The sequence below is a fragment of the Anoplolepis gracilipes genome, chromosome 17 (genome assembly GCF_047496725.1).
Source record: "Anoplolepis gracilipes chromosome 17, ASM4749672v1, whole genome shotgun sequence".
Taxonomy (NCBI): Eukaryota; Metazoa; Arthropoda; class Insecta; order Hymenoptera; family Formicidae; genus Anoplolepis; species Anoplolepis gracilipes.
The window spans coordinates 251045-272703 of NC_132986.1; the positions used below are offsets into that span (position 1 = coordinate 251045).

The window sequence follows — 21659 nt, forward strand, 5'->3', positions numbered from 1 at the left end:
AGATAATAATATACAAATTATATTTACCCTGGGGTTGCTCCGCCGATGCAGGATGCCTCTCCTAGGCCTCCTCCTCCTCTCAGATTGTAAGGGACGTCAGGAACTATTGTTTTATACGCGCGATATACTTTTTTTAATTTGCTGAAACGGCACAAAAATAAAATCGCGCAATATTTTAAACCGTACGAAAGTAAAAACGCGCGATAGTTATTTAGACGGCACTTCCGCACTTTTACGCGCGATACTTTGACGGCACTCCCGAATTTCCGAACGATCGAAAATTACATTTCATCACATGCGAGAATCATACTTGGAGTCGACAGGTCAGGCACGATCAAACTCTAAGCAAGAGTTAAGTCCGAAGCGGAACAAGACGAAAGATCGACAGAATCCCATTTAGTCGGCATTAAATACGATCCCTGATAACAATTTCGTGATCGAAATCAAAATATTATACGAAAACACGACCGCGATCGCGACGAAGCTGAGACGAATGTCAAAGCAGTAGCGCCCTATATGTCATCATGGTCGAATGTTATTATTTTATTTCGGAATCATTTTTGACGTATGTTAATATTTATCGCGTAATATTATCGTATTATTATTACGTATTATCATCGCATAAACCGTATACAGCGCGCTCGACCTCGAGGTGACCGAACGCGAGGCGCACGTGCCGGCACCGGCGCCGACATCGGAGTAAAAACACGTGCGCACACTACGCCCGCCGGAGTAAGAATGAATGACTCATGGCTGTCACTAGTCACGTACGCCGTACGCGCCGGGCTCCCCTCTTTTACTATGGAATGCGTGACGTCAAAGACAAGGTCGATCATGGTATGCTCATTCTCTCTCTCTCTCTTTCTCCTCGCGGCAGACAATAACAAATACGCACTATACTACGTGATATAATTTAACGCGTTGAAATATGTACAATCAAATGATTCTAAAATACATATAAAATTCCTTAACTAAAATAATATTATTATTCGATTTAATGCGATATATTTAAAATACATGAAACGCGATTACGAAATTTGTAAAATACTTCAACGAAAGCAATCTTATGATTTACTGTATGACTATTATAACTGCACGATTTATTTATTATATTCGTTGAAAATTATATCAATGATGTGTGTGTGTGTGTGTGTGTGTGTGTGTGTGTGTGTGTGTGTGTAAACAATTATTAGTAAAAGCGATAGAAATTTATATTATAGATACACACACATATATTTATAGACGTGTAATAATTAAATATAAATTAATAATGCAAAATATGTACAAATTTACTGCCTGTATTTATTACATTTACTAAATATGTATAACTCTCTGTAATTATAGAAATTTGTCATATTATATTAAATAAATGTTCTCTCTTTCATCGTAACTATTTAATTATTCATTTATATATATATTACGTATGTTTGTTTTTTTCTATCAGAAAAAGAAAAAGAAAGAGAGAAAAGAACAGATATTCTATCACTAAAAATTAATGTATTAAATACAATTTATTAATATTTTAATATTTGTTTATTATAAAAAAGTTTTTTATTAGATGTGCCTGTTCTTATTATAGCTTATTCTATTTAATTTATTTGATTAAAATATGAATTTTTATTAATAAAATATTTTACATAGATATCGGCAATGTACTTCAGTAATATATCTTAAAAGGCTCGAAAATTCGCTTCTGAATGATTAAGAAAACATGATTCGCAAAGAAGGTATCGCTGCAATCGGCGGGAAAAGCGATACCTTCTTTGCGAAATATGTTCTCCTAATAACTCAGAAGCGAATTTTCGAGCATTTTCAGGTACATTATTGCTCGTGAAATACATTGCCGATATTTATGTAAAATATTTTATTAATAAAAATTGAACTTTCGACGATATTAGAAGACACATGTTACTAATCGCATACGAGTATGTCAATTGCATAATTGGCATTAATTATCAGTAATTAATAAAGTTTCTTTTCCCGAAATTAATATATCAAATCCTATTAAATCCTGCTATTAAAATTGTAAATTCAAAGCGACAAATAGATGAATTAAACGAGTCAATAGATGTATAAAATTACAGTAATTAAATAAAATAAAATTATATTATAAATATGTATTTATGTATTATATATATAGTTATATAAGAGTATTGCAACAATGGTCTCGGTTAATTAATTTTGATAAGTAATATTTCTTTCCTTTCAAATCACGATTAGTTTTTACAGAAAGTGTCTCGCATCAATTTTTTTATTAATAATACAAAAATTTATAAGATTAAATATTATAAAATAAATTGCTTGTTTCTGAAGAAAGAGAGAGAGAGAGAAAGAGAGAGAGAGAGAGAGAGGGGGGAAGAGAGAAAGAATATAATTCATCGTTGTGTTTTCTCAATTTTTAATGTTATATATAATTATTAATGTGAAATATGGGAAACATATCTCTACATTTGTTTTTAATATGAACCATATAATCCCACATATTATATCATCTCTCATATTTTAATCACAAGAATGTTAATCCATTAAAATCACTTTTAAACTAATAAAATGCAAAGTGAAAGTTTGATTAAAATGATACACATCATAATTCAAATAATTTTTATTGTGTCGCAAAAGTTACGATAATTTTAAAATTATGTTTTCAATAAAACGTATAACTGATCGTGGACAGCATTACCGATCTTTATACATATTGTTTTATTAATAAAAGTCAGAAAGACGAACTACTAATCGCGCACAAGAATGCCAACTGCATAATTGGCGTTAATTAGCAGCAATTAATAAAGTTTTTCCTTTAAGCAATAAAAATTATTTGAATTATGAAGCGTATCATTTTAATCAAACTTCCACTTTGCATTTTATTAGTTTAAAAGTAATTTTTGTGGATTAACATTCTTGTGATTAACATATGAGAGATGATATAATATGTGGGATTATATGGTACATATTAAAAACAAATGTAGAGATATGTTTCCCATATATTTCACATTAACAATTATATATAACATTAAAAATTGAGAAAACACAACAATGAATTATATTCTTTCTCTCTTCCCTCCTCTCTCTCTCTCTCTCTCTCTCTCTCTCTCTCTCTCTCTCTCTTTCTTCAGAAACAAGCAATTTATTTTATAATATTTAATCTTATAAATTTTTGTATTATTAATAAAAAAATTGATGCGAGACACTTTCTGTAAAAACTAATCGTGATTTGAAAGGAAAGAAATATTACTTATCAAAATTAATTACCCGATATCATTGTTGCAAGTAACTCTTATATAATATATGAATACATAATTATAATATAATTTTATTTTATTTAATTACTTTAATTCTATTCATTAGTTGACTCATTTAATTCATTTATTTGTCGCTTTCAATTTACAATTTTAATAGCAGGACGTTTGATATATTAATGTCGAAAAAAAGCTTTATTAATTGCTGTTAATTAATGCCGATTATGCAACTGATTCATACGCGATTAATAATATGTGTCTTTTAATATCCTCGAAAGTTCAATTTTTATTAATAAAATATTTTACATAGATATCGGCAACGTACTTGACGAGCAGTAATGTATTTTAAAACGCTCGAAAATTCGCTTCTGAATGATTAGGAAAACATATTTCGCAAAGAAGGTATCGCTACAGGCAAGGCCGACGGCAAGGTCGGCGGCGAGAGCGATACCTTCTTTGCGAAATATATTCTCCTAGTAACTCAGAATAAAAATTTCCGAGCGTACCGCTTGAACTGAATTATTTCACGATCTCTCCTCGCAAAATATTTTCTAATAATTCAGAGAGGAATTTTCTAAAATATTTGACGGCATATTATTATTGTGCGATGTGCATAATAATTAAGCTTTTAGATCAAACGTAGCTGATAGTCTGTTACGACCAAAAGAATTATTAATAAATTTCGATTACACGCCTTCCTTAATTAAGAAAATCTGGAATTTTAATGAAATTTTGTGTTATTGTACGTGGTCTTTCAATTTCGTGTAATTTACAGTTGCATTTTTTCACAATAGATATACATAAATATAATGTAAACGTAATTTTATACAATAATATCTTATACAATCTTAATAAATATATAATGTGTACATAATTAAATTAAATTTTATTATAAATATAATTTTTATCCAATAATCTTTTTTATAATTGTTTTCTTTTTCTTTTTTTACATATTATATTTTATGATTTATATATAATTTATATTTAATGATTTCTTTTTATTTCTCTGAAAAAATATTACATTATTTTTATATATTTTTTCCCTTAAATTTAAATTTAATTTTAGAGCTTTAATTTTATAGCTTTAGATTTAATTTTATAAAAAATTTATTTTCTTTTCCAATATCCTAATAGCCATAGCAGACCAAATAGACTTCACTCTACTTGCTGGTTACACTAGCAAAAATACGATAATAATATGATAAAACGATTTGGGGATCCTAATTGGGAATTCGCAGTAAAATTTAGGAAATCACGATCATATATATTTTTTACGCCTTTTCGCCAGTTTACCATTTTGATCACGTATTATATTTTTCCAGCCAGTTGGACCTACCTTTTGTTGCTCCTGGCTATTCATTCTGACTCGATTTCTACGAGCCAAAAATTGAGGAAGAAAAACAACTTCTTCTACTGCCGGTAATAATTATCACCGGCAAATAAGACGACTTATATTCATTTAGAATCGTATGATATTATAATACAATCGTTTTGTAAATGCGTATAATTAGTCGTCGAAAGTTGCAAAAGATATATAACAAATATAATCATGTATATACCGAAAAAATTGTATTCAAAATGTAGACTTTATAAGCCTTCTTAATAGATATTCTTAATAAATAAGAATAATTTTTTACCGTGATATATTTTAAAACCCCTAATTTATAATGAAATTAAAACTATTGTATATATTAATATATTATGTATATTTAACTTGTCAAAATTTTAATAAATAGCAAATGTCCATTTGTAAAATTGCTTTTTTTTGTTGTTGGAATTCATAATCTCAAATATTAAATAATATAATGATAAGAAAATATTTTATTCAGTATATAGGTATATTCTTACTTGCTAAGAATATCTGAAAGTACTCTTTAGAAGATTTCTCTCTTAAACTAATTGTAAGAAGATCTTCTTAATGTTTATTTTAAAGAAATATATTATAAAGTTAAATGAAATATTCTTAAGCTGAGAATATAATTTTTTCGGTGTATGTAAAATATATTAGCATGCATATCAATCCCTCTGGCGGCGGGTCATTAAACATTTGTATCTTTAAAATTGTTTTATAAAAATCTAATATATATAATTAAAATAAATATTTCCTGTATGTCTTGCATAAAACTAGAATAAATTATATATTTTTATTTTTTTTAATATTTTTCTTTTTCTTTTAATTTTAATATACAAATGGTATACCTATTTTAACAAAAGTTAAAAAAAAAAGTAAATGAAAAATGTAATATAAAATTTTCTCTTGGAATACGTACAAAAAGAAATTTTTTTATAATTTAAAATTGACCCAGAGTGCGGCATGCATGCATTCCGCCGTCCGAGGGTTAAAGCAACAAATTTATCTACAGTCTACATCTTTATCTACAAGTCTATTAATCTACATCTACAAATCTCTACACAAATCCGTTGCTTTAAAATATAATAAAAGCTTTTTGTCACTCACCGACACTGATGCGCAACAGCGGAGTTGTCGATATTGAAGCTATATGTTATCTGTAACATACAAATATAAAGTCCAAATTATAGCAACGATTTTAAATAATTAATATTAAAGAATTGATTATTATACTTAATAAATTTATATTTGATGCGTACAATAATAAGCAGATACATATAAATATGGAACAATTTTGTAAATTAAAAAAAAATTTTTTTTTTAAATAAAAACTTTATAAGATTTATGTAAAAATCTTTATCTCTGAGTTTTTCTTCATTAAATCATTCAAATAAATGAATCGAATTCATTCGTATAAAGGATTTATAATAATTAATCTACAGATAATAATATACAAATTATATTTACCCTGGGGTTGCTCCGCCGATGCAGGATGCCTCTCCTAGGCCTCCTCCTCCTCTCAGATTGTAAGGGACGTCAGGAACTATTGTTTTATACGCGCGATATACTTTTTTTAATTTGCTGAAACGGCACAAAAATAAAATCGCAATATTTTAAACCGTACGAAAGTAAAAACGCGCGATAGTTATTTGGACGGCACTTCCGCACTTTTACGCGCGATACTTTGACGGCACTCCCGAATTTCCGAACGATCGAAAATTACATTTCATCACATGCGAGAATCATACTTGGAGTCGACAGGTCAGGCACGATCAAATTCTAAGCAAGAGTTTAAGTCCGAATCGGAAGAGGACGGAAGATCGAGGGAATCGATCGCGAATGGGGTACGCTCGATTCTCGTTCGTGCAGTTCCGCATCTCAGACCGACTCAAACTCATTAGGCACGATTTCGGATGAGCATATGTGTCTATCATACAGACAGTCCACATGATACGTCATAGGGCTGGTAGACGGATCAAGAGGAACACCCATTTTATGAATGTTCAACAATCTGAACATTTATCAACTGGATCGGACCTCTTTACTGAGCGTAAATCATGACCTAAATCCTCCAGTCGACGTCCTCAATGCGATACGTCGTATTGCCGGTACAAGAAAAGGGGCCCGTCAACGATTTATTGCAACAATCGACCGACCTCTAATCGACGAGCCGAGAGCCGAGACGAATGTCAAAAACAATAGCGCGCTATATGTCACCAAAGTCGAATGTTATTATTTTATTTCAGAGTCATTTTAAACGTATTTTAACACGTTAAGATTTATCGTAATATTATTACGTATATTATCGTCGCGAGAAACGTGTACGGCGCGCTCGACCTCGAGGTGACCGAACGCGAGGCGCACGTGCCGGCACCGACATCGGAGTAAAAACACGTGCGCACACTACGCCCGCCGGAGTAAGAATGAATGACTCATGGCTGTCACTAGTCACGTACGCCGTACACGCCGGGCTCCCCTCTCTTACTATGGAATGCGTGACGTGAAAAACAAGGTCGAGTATGCTCTTTCTCTCTCTCTCTCTCTCTTTCTCGTCGCGCCAGACAATAACAAATACGTACTATACTGCGTGATATAATTTAACGCGTTGAAATATGTACAATCAAATGATTCTAAAATACATATAAAATTCCTTAATTAAAATAATATTATTATTCGATTTAATGCGATATATTTAAAATACATGAAACGCGATTACGAAATGTGTAAAATACTTCACCGAAAGCAATCTTATGACTTACTGTATGACTATTATAACTGCACGATTTATTTATTATATTCGTTGAAAGTTATATCAATGATGTGTGTGTGTGCGTATGTGTATGAACAATTATTTGTAAAAGCGATAGACATTTATATTGTAGATACACACATATATTTATAGACGTATAATAATTAAATATAAATTAATAATGAAAAATATGTATAAATTTACTGCCTTATACGTACTTATTACATTTACTAAATATGTAGACCTCTCTGTAATTATAGAAATTTGTCATATTATATTAAATAAATGTTCTCTCTTTTATCGTACCTATTTAATTATTTATTTATATATACATTACGTATGTTTGTTTTTTTCTATCTCAGAAAAAGAAAAAGAAAGAGAGAAAAGAACAGATATTCTTTCACTAAAAATTAATGTATTAAATACAATTTATTAATATTTTAATATTTGTTTATTATAAAAAAGTTTTTTATTAGATGTGCCTGTTTTTATTATAGCTTATACTATTTAATTTATTCGATTAAAATATGAATTTTTATTAATAAAATATTTTACATAAATATCGGCAATGTACTTCACGAGCAATAATGTATCTTAAAACTCTTGAAAATTCGCTTCTGAATGATTAGGAAAACATAATTCGCAAAGAAGGTGTCGCTAAAATCCGCGAAAAGAACGATACCTTCTTTGCGAAATATGTTTTCCTAATCATTCAGAAGCGAATTTTCGAGCGTTTTAAAATACATTACTGCTCGTCAAGTACGTTGCCGATATCTATGTAAAAAATTTTATTAATAAAAATTAAACTTTCGACGATATTAAAAGACACATATTATTAATCGCGTATGAGTATGTCAATTGCATAATCGGCGTTAATTATCAGTAATTAATAAAGTTTCATTTCCCGAAATTAATATAACAAATATTAATCCTGCTATTAAAATTATAAATTGAAAGCGACAAATAGATGAATTAAATGAGTCAATTGATGAATAGAATTACAGTAATTAAATAAAATAAAATTATATTATAAATATACTTGTATATGAGTCTCTTGCAACAATGATTTCGGTTAATTAATTTTGATAAGTAATTTTCCTATTCTTTTCGAATCACGATTAGTTGTTATAGAAAGCGTCTTGCATCAACTTTTTTATTAATAATACAAGTATTTATAAAATTAAATATCATAAAATAAATTGCTTGTTTTTGAAAAAAAAGAGAGAGAGAGAGAGAGAGAGAGAGAGAGAGAGAGAGAGAGAGAGATTAAGAGAGAATATAATTCATCGTTGTGTTTTGCCAATTTTCAATGTTATATATATATAATTGTTAATGCTAAATATGTATATAAGAAACATATCTCTACATTTGTTTAAATATGAAACATATAATCCAACATATTATATTCTTCTATAGTAACTTTATATATATATATATATATATATATTTACATATTAATAATTTTATTTTATTTAATTATTATAATATTATTCATCAGTTTAACACGTTTTATATATCTATTTAGTTTATTTTAACAACAGAATATGTTTGACACTAATTTCGGCAAAAAAAACTTTATTAATTACTGTTAATTAATGCCGATTATGCAACTGACATAATCATACGCGATTAATAATATGTGTCTCCTAATATCCTCGAAGGTTCAATTTTTATTAATAAAATATTTTACATAGATATCGGCAATGTACTTCACGAGCAGTAATGTATCTTAAAACGCTCGAAAATTCGCTTCTGAGTTATTATTACTCAAAATATGATACAATATAGATTTATATTAGTATGTTTTACTACATATTATTAATAGCGCGTAGCCTTTTTCACTTTAGTATATATAGTGAAGTAATATATGTATATATAAGCACAAAATTAAATGATTTTATTGAATGATTGAAAAGTTATATTTTATATATATTTATATTAGAATATATATAAATACATATTATTTATATATATTTAATATAATTTTATTTTATTTAATAATTATAATTTTATTCAACAGTTTGACACGTTTAATTCACCTATTTGGTTTATTACAATTTTAACAACAGAATCCGTTTGATATACTAATTTCAGGAAAGGAGAAAACTTTATTAATTGCTGCTAATTAACGCCAATTACGCAGTTGGCATACTTGTGCGCGATTAATAATATGCGTCATTTAACATCCTCGAAAGTTCGTCTTTCTGATTTTTATTAATAAAACAATATGTATAAAGATCGGTAATGCTGTCCACGATCAGTTGACTGTCGCGGAATCGACAGTATTTTTATATATCAATATATACATAAAAAGTCTTGAAACATAATCGGTTCATTAATAAGATTTTTAAATATAGTGCACCGCGAAATATAAAAAATGTCTTTAACATTTAAGTAATAAGATATATTGCAAAAATATTGCGATTGTTCGCATGACATAATGCGAAAATCATATAAATTTCTCCTCTAGACAATCATACAATATAAATGTGAAATAATTGATTATTACTGCTAATAAATAAAACTCTTTTCAACTCTTAAAACTCGATTTTTTAACAAGATAAAAGAAATGCAGATCAGAAGTAATAACATATCTTTTAATATGTTTGATTTTTTATTAGGAGAATATATTTCGCAAAAAGGTATGCTGCAGTAGTTATTATGCACATCGAACAATAATAATATGTCATCAAATATTTTAGAAAATTCTTCTCTGAATTATTAGAAAATATTTTGCGAGGAGAGATCGTGAAATAATTCAGTTCAAGCGGTACGCTCGGAAATTTTTATTCTGAGTTACTAGGAGAATATATTTCGCAAAGAAGGTATCGCTCTCGCCGCCGACCTTGCCGCCGGCCTTGCCTGTAGCGATACCTTCTTTGCGAAATATGTTTTCCTAATCATTCAGAAGCGAATTTTCGAGCGTTTTAAAATACATTACTGCTCGTCAAGTACGTTGCCGATATCTATGTAAAATATTTTATTAATAAAAATTGAACTTTCGAGGATATTAAAAGACACATATTATTAATCGCGTATGAGTCAGTTGCATAATCGGCATTAATTAACAGCAATTAATAAAGCTTTTTTTCGACATTAATATATCAAACGTCCTGCTATTAAAATTGTAAATTGAAAGCGCCAAATAGATGAATTAAATGAGTCAACTGATGAATAGAATTACAATATATAAATTAAATAAAATTATAATATAATTATGTATTCATATATTATATAAGAGCCTCTTGCAACAATGATATCGAATAATTAATTTTGATAAGTAATATTTCTTTCCTTTCAAATCACGATTAGTTGTTACAGAAAGTGTCTCGCATCAACTTTTTTATTAGTAATACAAGAATTTATACGATTATAAATATTTAGCGGGGACCTTTTTTTAGCTCTAATGCTTTAGTTATATAAATTAAAATATTTGTCAAGTAAAAATAAAAACTTTTATTTTTTATTTTATCTTTTTTAAAATTTATAATGTAATAAGAATTAATGAAATTTTTACGATTATGACAGCAAACATGATATAATTCGGACAATTTTTATTTAAATAAGTAAAAAATTAACATTTTTCTCTAATTAAAAAAATTTTGTATGCTTACATATATATATATATATATATATATCTGATCTTTATTTCATTCATTTGAATCTATCGATATCTAAAAGTTTATTATTGTATTTGTGAAACAATATAATACTCTAAATTATTAAATTGTTGAAAAAAATTTTTTTTTCATATAAAATAAGTTTTAATTTATAAAATGTAGAATGGAAAAATAGTGTTTAATAAAAGAAATAGAATTAGAAAAAATCAAGTTATTATTGGCAAAATTAGAATATTGACAATATTTACTTGGTTATTTGATATTAAAAGTAAGTTATTGCCAGTGTGGAGAAATAACAAATTATTTTAAGATGAAAATGAATAAGCAAAATGTGATAATAAATTTTGTGGACATAGCACGGATCGCAACCAAAACTGTGCACATTATGCGTTATCCATTGAGAACATTCTTGGACATTGGCCACGTTTTTATGTCCACAGAGGGCGTATCGCTTTCAGAGGTTATGTAAAACCGGGCCGTGGTGTCTCTCAGGCTTTTCTTTGCTCACCATGAAAATACTATCCGCAGGATGTAATCTCGTTTCGTGAATTTGAAAAGTTAAAAAAATTTATGCGCGAATAATTCATTTCCAATAAATTATCTACTGTATATATATATATATATACACACACACACACACACACACACACACACACACATATTCAACTTCAAAGAAATTCCTTTCTTTTTCACCTGAAAATGTTAAGTTGTATGCACGATTGTCTAACGTGTAATTTATTTGACAATTGCACGTGTTCAAAAATATACTTGACATATGTATATATCTCGTGATAGTGTTACATCAAAATGCCGATTCGTTTACATGACCTTCGATAGCCGTGATCGTCTAGTGGTTAGGACCCTACGTTGTGGCCGTAGTAACCCAGGTTCGAATCCTGGTCACGGCAATGTGTGAAAGCATTGTCACGGCGAAGGTATTTTTTTTTATTTTATAAATAATAATATAAATTTAAATACGATTAAATTAGGAAAAACATTGTCGCGATAAAAAATTGTCTCTTTATTTAATTTTATACAAACTAGATTGACTGTTAAAATTGTTACTCTTTGTAATTCATATAATCATATATATTATGATCATATTATTAATGTATACATTATTAAATAAATATAAATATATTATTTAATTTTTAACTTTTAATTAAAAATTTCAGCCTAGGCCAAAGTCAAGCATATATGTTGCAATCGTTCTCCGAATATAATAATTATGATATTCAATGCATCAGGAACGCAACATTTCGCAAGCAAGTTATACTCGACAAATTGAAACGCGAAATTGCATTAATAATGCCGAGAAGCAGTTTGAACAACAGTCAGCAAATTGTGTAATGTCAAATATTATAAATCAAGATACGGTTGTGCCATTTATGGCAGTGCGGTGTAAGATCATGTTGTACATGATTTGAATCTGATTTTAAATTTTTTACTTTTGTTACACATTTATTAAACGATATGGCTATTCGGCATCAAATTCTGTGGTTAATTCATACTCTATACTGTGTTGGTACGTATATGAATATTTTTTTAATTCTATTCTCAATCCAGATTCAATAAATTGTAATTTCATCAAAATTATATCAATAATGTCCTCTTTTAATTGATATAATTTAAAAGTTCAATAACAAATAGTATGTGTTATGATAAAAGTATTGAAAATAAGTCTTGAAAATGAGCCATTATTAGGATAAAAAATGTGAAATTTTGAAAAATTTGCATCAATATTTAATTAAAACATTTAATGTATATTATAAAACTCGAAATCTTTCTTTTATTAAAATAATATCAACATTCTGCTTAAAATATTTGCAGATATATCGGTAATCGTTAATGAATATATATCATAATTTATATACTTAATAGTTTTAACTAATTAATTAATTAATATGATATATTTGCAGCGATAATTCAGAGCACACTGTTGGACATAAATGATGCCAAATTTTGCGACTTGTTGTGTAAACAATGTAATGGCTCTGCAGTAATGACAGACAATTGCTGTGAATGTAATTTTCCTGACAATTATGACAAAGGTATCACAAAGTTGTTCCTATCTTATAAATAAAAAAGATAAATTGCATTGAAAGATTATTTCCACGAAAATAATATCGCACACAACATATTTCTTAACATTTTCATTCAATGATGTATAACTTTAGCAGTAAAATGTATAAAGCATATAGAGAGAGAGATTCAAGCTGTCGATCTGAATATACTTTCTGAAGATCTCATGGATGAGGAGCGAGCCATACGTTGCATTCTAAAATCCAGACACCGTCTCAAAATGGGTAAGACAAGATATAACTGTGTGAAGTATTTCAATCTTCTATTTCTCTAAAAGTAAACTTTCTGAGAGATGCATCACATATATAGGATGTTTGACAACAGTTGGGACAAAATTTAAGGAATAATCCTACATGACAAAATAAAACGAAAATCAAGAAAATTGCGGAAAAGAACCTTTGTGTTTTTTAGTTAAAAATATTTGAAAATTAGCATAAAAGGTGTCTGAAGCATGTCCATAATCTACATCGGTTAAATCGCCCTTAAAATACACTGTAACGCAAAAATATACAACTGTCGTGCTTTAGGTACCTTTTACACAAACTTTAAAATATTTATAACTAAAAAAAACGAAGCCTTTACCGAAATTTTATTATTCTTGATTTTATCATTTTATTTATCGTTTTATTATCATCGTAGACTCAGTCCTTAAATTTTGTCCCAGTTGTCAAACACTCTGTATGTTCACTTTGTAATTATATCAAATATTATTAGCATGAAATATTTAATAAATATAAAAGTTAATATGAAAAAACGAATCTAAAAATATAAATTGATTTTAGAAACGTTTTGTTCTTTTCTGAAAGCAGAACAGTAATTTCAATTATATAACACATTATTTAATTAATATCTAAATACGAAAAACACAAAACGTTATATAAGAAACGCTGTGAGAACTAAAACGTCTTCTTCCACGTATTTGAAGAACATTGTTGTCAATACCTAAAATAAAGATCACCGAATTGCTTTGTAGGAGATGCCGACAAAGTGGCACAGTATTTTATCAATGGAGCATCAGCAGCTGGTCACTTACATTTTATCAAACCGTACAATAGCACTGATTCTGCGACAAATTCATTTTCAGACATCCTCGGGAACAGCCTCGAAAGTGAATTCCACGGTAAAAAACCGTTAAACAGTGCAATTTCTTGGCACACATGCGGCTATCAATTATACATAGTACCAGAGACCGAACTGTACACACATCCAGCTGTGTCGAACGTGGAAACCCCGATCATCGGAATGACAAATCCAGCTCTCAGTTATCAAGCAAATAGATTGTACGACGCAACAAACCCATTGGTGGGTTCAATTATCCATCCTCGCAAACCTGGACATGGATTGTTCCATCATACTCACAGAACGGGTAGTCTTTCAGAACAAATTCTGTACAATCTATTTCACCCTCATCGTCGGTACCATCATTATCCTGGTCATCGTGGCAGTTTCTTCAGAAGTTCTAACGTAAGTAGCGTCTAACAGAATGATTTACAATACCGTAAAACAAATTTCAGCAAAAGCTCATTCTCAACAGTTAAAGCTTCTAGATTAACGTCTGCAATTTAAATTCCTGATAAAATTGTAAAAAAATTGCTTATACATGGGATAATTTTAAATTAAAATAAACAATGTAGGATATATAACTAATAACTAATATATAAATAATAATAAAAATGCAATTAAATATATTTTTTCTATATTAATCATTACAAGATAGAAATCCAGCCTTTGCTGGTCAATCTGTTAGCGAAAATGGTAGTAATTTTACTTTTTCTAAAGACTTCCCTGTTGCCAAAAGTAATACTGTTAGTAGCATAATAATATAATGAATGAATTTGTGCTTGTCTAGTTTCATTAGAAAGTATTCCACAGTTAGTGTAATATTAATATTTTTAAATAAATTTTTGCAGTTAATTTTTCTTTCATAGAATTGAGAAACGGTCAGAAAATCTGTCATTAAAATTAAATTCAAGAATCGTGCAACACTCTGAATATTGATGCATCGAATTGTAACACTTTGTATATTAATATCGATATTTCATATATTGATACAGAACTGATAGATAATTATTTCATATGTTAAAATATCGTTAAATACAATTGTCTTGATTGTAACAGATAAAAATACAGATCAAAATTTATATTTTCCAGGCAAAACCTGTTGACCCAAATGTTGTAAGTTTTCTTGGATCACCTGAAGCAGCACTTTATTCCATACAAAGGTCGCATATCTTCAGTACAAATAGAGTATATGAACCACAGCAATATCAACACTTTAATATCCCATATCAATACACTTCTTACCATAATCCCTTAATTAACAAACGCTATCCTGTGACTAATAAATATACAGTCCAACCTGAATATAATCCACAATATGGTATATCAGATCCACTAATTTCTTTGTCTGATCCAAATTGTCTGATCCATTCTTCCACAAATAATGTAAATGCTAAGCAGAATGATGAAATTTCAACTGACAAAATTGTACAGTCCAATAATGAAGCAGAACAATCTAATAATGTAACTGAAACTAACATCTCCAAGGAAGAAAACAAAACAGAGAATAATGAAAACAATAAATCATAATTAAATAATATAAATTAAATGTGTTGTCTTTGTATATCTTATCTAAAAATCTGAAAATTTTTTATATTGCATTCATGCATCAAATAATTGACGACTTCATTATTAAATTCTCTCTTTGACACACAAACGATATTAAAATTTTTTTTTTTTTTTTTTTTTTTTTTTTTTTTCAAAAAATTTAAATATTAGTTTTATCTGGCTATATACTTTTATCTCTGTATTTAAAACTAGATTAATTAAAATTTAATATAAGTGAAAGATAAAATTATTTTAATAAATCTCGTATTATATTGTAATTTGAGTTTTAATTCAGATTTGAATATTATGATAGTTGGTGGTTGTGAACTTGATAAAATACTAACTCTCAAACTTTAAATGAGACTAATTATTTTATTTTATTTTATAAAAATAATATAGAAATTAAAATGTGAATAGATTATATACACATGTATGTAGACACATCACACAGATGTTTCCTATAATGAAAGATATAAGCAAGACCTATTTCACATTGTAACAAACAGCTCCAAATCCTCTTCTTTACCTTCTTCCCTTGCCTTTTCCTTTCTTCGACGTCGATGCGGACGGCTGCGACGCTTGCTCACTGGAGCTCTGCTTGCCCTGACGAGTTTTCAACTTTGGAATTGTGGTTCCAACATATGCCAAGAGGGAATCTCTAGTGGGGAACTCGGGTCGTATCGGTGAACCATCGTCGTTTTTCAACTGTACGCGAATACGACCACGATACACAGGTTCCTTACTGCGTTCTTTTGGATGTAGCTTATTCTCAACGCCTACATTAAACCCTGCTGCTACCAACACATCTCGTATCTCCTGATGCGTTGGATTCTCTACGCATTTGTCCTTAATCAACTTTCGTCCGTCCTTCAAACTCCTTTTGCTATTCAAATATATTGGGTAAATGCATACCCACCTGCAAAAAACGACATGTCAGATGTGATGACATATGGCAAATTTATATTTTTGTGAGTCTGAATAAAATACTAATAAATGTAAAATATTAAAAATAATTTGTATTATTCTTCATGATGACATAAAGGTTCTTTGTAAAAAAAGAATCTAAATTTTTGTAATATTTTTAATTCTCCTATCTAATTTTGACATTAGAACTATGATTCAAATTGACGATTAGAGGTTAGGTATGAAAGGTAGATTGCAATATATCTTACACACTATGAAAGAAACTGTACCAATACGAAATTCGATCATGTTGTATTTAAAAAATGTGTATATATTTGACATTTGATTTTTGTGGCACTACTATAAACTTACCTCTCACGGTCGCTGTGTTTTTTAGACGTATTCCATGCAAGCGACATGTTGATGTGTCACGTGTCACATGTCACATGTCATCTGCCTTGCATGTCGCGTATCGACTATCGATTGTAGCACAAGTTTTCAAAAGAAAATATCATTTTAAAATTACATCTTCACATTCATGAAATTTGCACAGTGCATCGAAGTAACATTATTGATGAATTCTTTAAGACTTGAGGAAAAAAGCAAAATAATGGATTTAGCAAAAATTAAATAAGCGAGGGCTCGTCCGGGATTTGAACCCGGGACCTCTCGCACCCGAAGCGAGAATCATACCCCTAGACCAACGAGCCATGTAATGGTACCTGCCGTACACGAGTATCAAGTTTTAGCACATAATCTACATAACTTTATATAATGTTAAATTAAATGATGCATACATATATATATATAAATTCAGACAAATCCGAGTTAGTTATTTTTTTGTGGCATCTATTATTAATATTTTATACTCTTTTATTTAAATAATTTGAGTGCGAAAAAAGCAAATTAGAAATAATCCACAGAGATTTAATAAATCTCTTTTTTATCATTACAGTCGAGAAAAATATCGAATTAATGTAGTGTCTCTCTATAATCTAAAATAATCCTTTCTTATCCGTTTTTTTTTAGAGATTTTACGGAATGATAAATTTCCATTAAAAAATTAGGTGGCAAAAACATACGAGAAAATAATTATAAAAAAATGATTCAATTCAGACATTTATTATTCTCGTTGCAAATAAATTAAACATGTAAATTACATAAGTACAATTACACCTAATAAACTCTGAAGCAAATATAGAACGGAAATTGTATTGTAATATTAATAATAAATAAATATATGTTTTATACATAAATATAATATTTAAAATATAATATTACAATTTTATATATATATATATATATATATGCGTTTTATGAGATAAATATTTATACTTTACAATTAATAAATTATTAAAATAAACATTAGGTTTTAATTTTTTTAATACATATAGACATGTGGAAATATTATATACATAATAATGACTTGGGCAAGTTTTTTTTTTATAGTATTTTGTACAGCTATCTTTGTAGAATAAAAGTCACATATGCAACTTTGCTCATTTAACTATATGATGACACATAAATTTTTATGTTGAATTTCTCAAATGGTTTATAACTATTGAATATTCCTCTTTTTTAAAACATAATATCAATATCTAAAAGCTTATTTTACTAAGCCGTCGAAAAATTGTGTTTATTTTTTCCTACTAATATATGGTTTCAAGTCTTACATAATTATTAACTACTTATTATATTTAAGCACTTCTTTTTAATTTTAATTCTTAATCCTTTCCCTACTGTGCTAATAATCTAGAGCAATATTTTTTGGCAATTTTCTTTTCTCTCTTTTTTCAAATATATGTATACACACGCTATGTATTTTCTCTGTGACAATTTCAATAGTCAAAAAATACTGATTACAAAAATTGTACCAATCATGTAAAAAAGGTTTGTATTTTATTCAAATTCGGAATTATGAGGCACATGGTATTTTTCTACTTATTATCTTTATATAAATAATATTTGAAAAATAAAATAGTATTTTTATGTCAGTTGAAAGATATCAAGTTATTGCATTTTTATATTTTAACCTTTTTAAAAAAGTTCTTTGCAAAAGAAGATACAGAAATATAAATAAGTTGTCTGAAAAATAATATTGTTTCTTTTTAATTTAAAATTTCGATTTGTTGTTATTATAGAGGTTCTTAATATAAGTAACGATAACTGAATATAATAATAAAAAAATATTAATCACTTTTTAGAATAATAAAATAACCACCATCCAAGTGTTATGAAAAATTGGATTAAGAATGCACAGAAAAAATTTAAAAACTGGCACTTAATCAAAAGAATATAGTACTTTTGCATGACATATCCACAAAAGAATTAGTAAACATTAAACTCACTAATCAAAATCTTATCTCACTTATCATATTCACTAAATTACTCATTAATTAATAACCATCTATTTAAACAATTTTTGACGAGACAAATCTTTACTAATTAAAAAGCGCTTTGGAATAAACATAGACTTTGATCACACTGTTATAAATTATTGATACAGAAATGTATATAAAATCATTTGTCTCTATTTCGATTAATTCTATCGAATATTGACAAAGTTGGAACAAAATGTAAAACGACATTATTCCATGGACAACCTAACAATTTTGCGATATTAAGGTAGTTGGAAATAATTCTATATGGATGATTATGAACACGCAACAAATAAAATATAAAAAAGAAAAGATAGAATTCCATCTGTCCATGTAATATGTATAAGAAAGCATGATCCGATTCAGTAAGGAGAGGATTACAGCATACATTTCTAGAATCACAGTAGATGTATTAAATATTTCATTCTCTCAATTCTTGTAGATGAAATGACAACTTCAGATGCTAAAGACAATGCCAAAGTTAAAGATTTAGACGTTTATGAAAACTACTGCAGAAATGGGAAGAACACAGTATAATATGGTGATAGGCACACCAATAATTGGCAAAATGCTCTTAATCTTCCATTTCTGGCCTATAATAATTTGTTATTATTATCCATTGCTGATTCACACATGTGAATCTTTGATCCAACGTTTCAATAGTTAATATATTACATAGTACACTGTATATATTGTTGTTATTATTATTGTTATTATTATTATTATTATTATTATCGTTATACTAGGCGCACACTATACTGATTTAGAAACGCTAGAACAACATTCTAGTGCAATGAGAAATACGTTAAGAGGACAACAATCAACAAATGTAAAAACAAAGGCCAGAGCAAGTATTACTGGTTGAGGCCAATTTCTTTCCTTCACTTGCATATAACACTGTTATATCAAGTTCAAATATGAAAAGTTTCTTGGTGTTAGATTAGGTTACCATCCCATCGCGGAAGGAACACGAGAACCTACTGTAAAATCTTTGTATTGGGAGAAGACGCATATCTGAAAAGTTTATTCGAACATTAGAAAATTGATTAAATATTTAGAGGGAAATTCTTTACAAATACCTTATCTTTCAATCGTTGACAAAGTTGTAATGCAATAGTAAGCAATACAAGAGCGTCATTTAGCCACGGCACGCTGCACTCCGCCTGCTGAGTTTCATACTTGACACTACCATGAGCATTCTCTAACTGGTAAATAGCTAAAACCAGTTTGTAGCTTTGAATGTAAAAGCTAATGGCCAAATTCTCTGGAAGGTTTGGATTAAGAGATTTCTGTAAACAAAGAATTTTTCGCAGTTTGATAAAACATCAACAGTTGCGTATCAAACTTGTCCATCGCAGAAGAAAGTAATACACACCATATTTCGACTCTTGATAAGATCATCGATTGTCTTCTTTCTAGGAACAATTAAACTGGTTCTGCTTCTTTGAAGACAACCCAAGATATTACCTAGCACATGCATGACTTCGTCCGAGGTTTTAAAAAGGTAATGTCTGTCTACATTATCTATATGAGCGATGCCCTGCTGTAAATGATTGGCGGCGTCTTGAATTTGTTGTAACTTCCACGGATGTTCATTCTGAATACTTGTCCTCATATTAATATTCTGTTGTCGTTGTACTTTAAAATTCACTTCCTACAAGCATAGATATAGTTTCTCAATAACAACAATAACAAATATATTCAGTTGCAATTTCTTACATATTATAACACCGATTCTAGTCACAAATTCAACAATACACGCTAAACACTTACCGCATTTGTGATACTGTCGCCTGTCAAAACAGCAACACACTTTACTTGATCGTGCGGGGCTGCAAAGACGAATCTGTCAGTTTTGTTGTGCTGATCGTTGCCAAAGAGCGCCAGTGGGAATCGTTGAGCACACTCCTTGAAATGAATATGTACAATTAATATGCATTTAGGATTTCTTTTCGAATGTAGAGTATTAGTCAATAATTAATAGATATAAAAATATTGGTCCTCTATTATTTATACACACCATCAAAATATTGCGGAGCTGGGACAACGAAGAATGCACTTCCTCGTGGAGCACCCACTCAAACTCCATTTGCTGAAAGCAGAATGAACATTAATTGCATATCGATTCGAAAGATACTCCCGACACAAGGTAAATCATGGAGGAAACGTCAAATGATATACAACTGGATATAACCTTAAGCCTCGTTGCTCAGCAACGAGATGGTAAAATGATAGATGATTAATTTGACGATGTGTGACGAACTCGAGAAGTGAACTCGCGCGGTTAGAGAGACGGCGCGCAAGGTCGTCTAAGTGATTAGATAAATGTTAAGTAAAGGTAAATAGCTTACGAGATTGTGTGCCTCCTCCTTCTCACAGTCTGCCATTTTTTAACTGGCTGGCTCTTGGGCTCTTGGGCCCTGGGCCTGGGCTCCTGGTTCGGTCTAGTCTGTGCCGATGTGTCCGGTGTGGGTCTGGTGTCTCCACCAGTTCCACTTGCCGACGAGGTTGCACCACGAGTATGTATAATCTCTATATACATATATGTATGGTATGCATATGTCAGATTGGTCAGATGTCAGATGTCAGCAATTGTCAGAAATCGAGTTGAGTTTATCCATTTAAATCGAATAGCAAGGCGCTTATTTAACCGCGCGGTATTATTTAATTGATCCTCACATTTTTGCCACTTTTCTGTTCTTTTATTTTGATTTAGATTTTAGATCGATCAAC

The 21659-nt window shown here is 29.2% G+C and overlaps 3 protein-coding genes and 2 non-coding genes across 7 annotated transcripts; 2 read left to right on the top strand and 3 right to left on the bottom strand.

Annotated features, from left to right (window-relative positions):
* The first annotated feature begins 11429 nt into the window (after positions 1-11429).
* On the top strand, positions 11430-15646 carry LOC140675245 (uncharacterized). 2 transcript variants are annotated; one of them, XM_072909515.1, is made up of 6 exons: positions 11430-11891; positions 12132-12481; positions 12876-13007; positions 13137-13262; positions 14123-14502; positions 15190-15646. In XM_072909515.1, exons 2-6 carry the CDS (start codon positions 12430-12432, stop codon positions 15625-15627), a joined length of 1128 nt encoding a protein of 375 aa, XP_072765616.1. In that variant the 5' UTR covers positions 11430-11891; positions 12132-12429; the 3' UTR covers positions 15628-15646. The 2 variants fall into 2 exon arrangements, with proteins under 2 accessions (XP_072765616.1, XP_072765614.1); XM_072909513.1 differs by having other exon boundaries at positions 11431-11891; positions 13134-13262.
* Positions 11793-11864, top strand: Trnah-gug (transfer RNA histidin (anticodon GUG)). The gene has a single exon. It is a non-coding gene; the product is annotated as a tRNA-His (tRNA).
* A 297-nt stretch (positions 15647-15943) lies between the features above and the next one.
* Srp19 (signal recognition particle 19) lies at positions 15944-17039 on the bottom strand. The gene is made up of 2 exons (XM_072909272.1): positions 16921-17039; positions 15944-16561 (listed from the first exon to the last, which is right to left on the bottom strand). The coding sequence occupies exons 1-2, from the start codon at positions 16965-16967 to the stop codon at positions 16168-16170; spliced, it is 441 nt and encodes a 146-aa protein (XP_072765373.1). The 5' UTR covers positions 16968-17039; the 3' UTR covers positions 15944-16167.
* A 147-nt stretch (positions 17040-17186) lies between these two features.
* On the bottom strand, positions 17187-17258 carry Trnap-cgg (transfer RNA proline (anticodon CGG)). Its single transcript has one exon. It is a non-coding gene; the product is annotated as a tRNA-Pro (tRNA).
* Positions 17259-18829: 1571 nt separating this feature from the next.
* Rogdi (rogdi atypical leucine zipper) lies at positions 18830-21416 on the bottom strand. Of its 2 annotated transcripts, none has more exons than XM_072910063.1 (6): positions 21278-21416; positions 20947-21018; positions 20700-20834; positions 20302-20580; positions 20006-20215; positions 18830-19940 (listed from the first exon to the last, which is right to left on the bottom strand). In XM_072910063.1, the coding sequence occupies exons 1-6, from the start codon at positions 21311-21313 to the stop codon at positions 19872-19874; spliced, it is 801 nt and encodes a 266-aa protein (XP_072766164.1). In that variant the 5' UTR covers positions 21314-21416; the 3' UTR covers positions 18830-19871. The 2 variants fall into 2 exon arrangements, with proteins under 2 accessions (XP_072766164.1, XP_072766165.1); XM_072910064.1 differs by lacking the exon at positions 21278-21416 and adding an exon at positions 21121-21260.
* Positions 21417-21659: the final 243 nt, after the last annotated feature.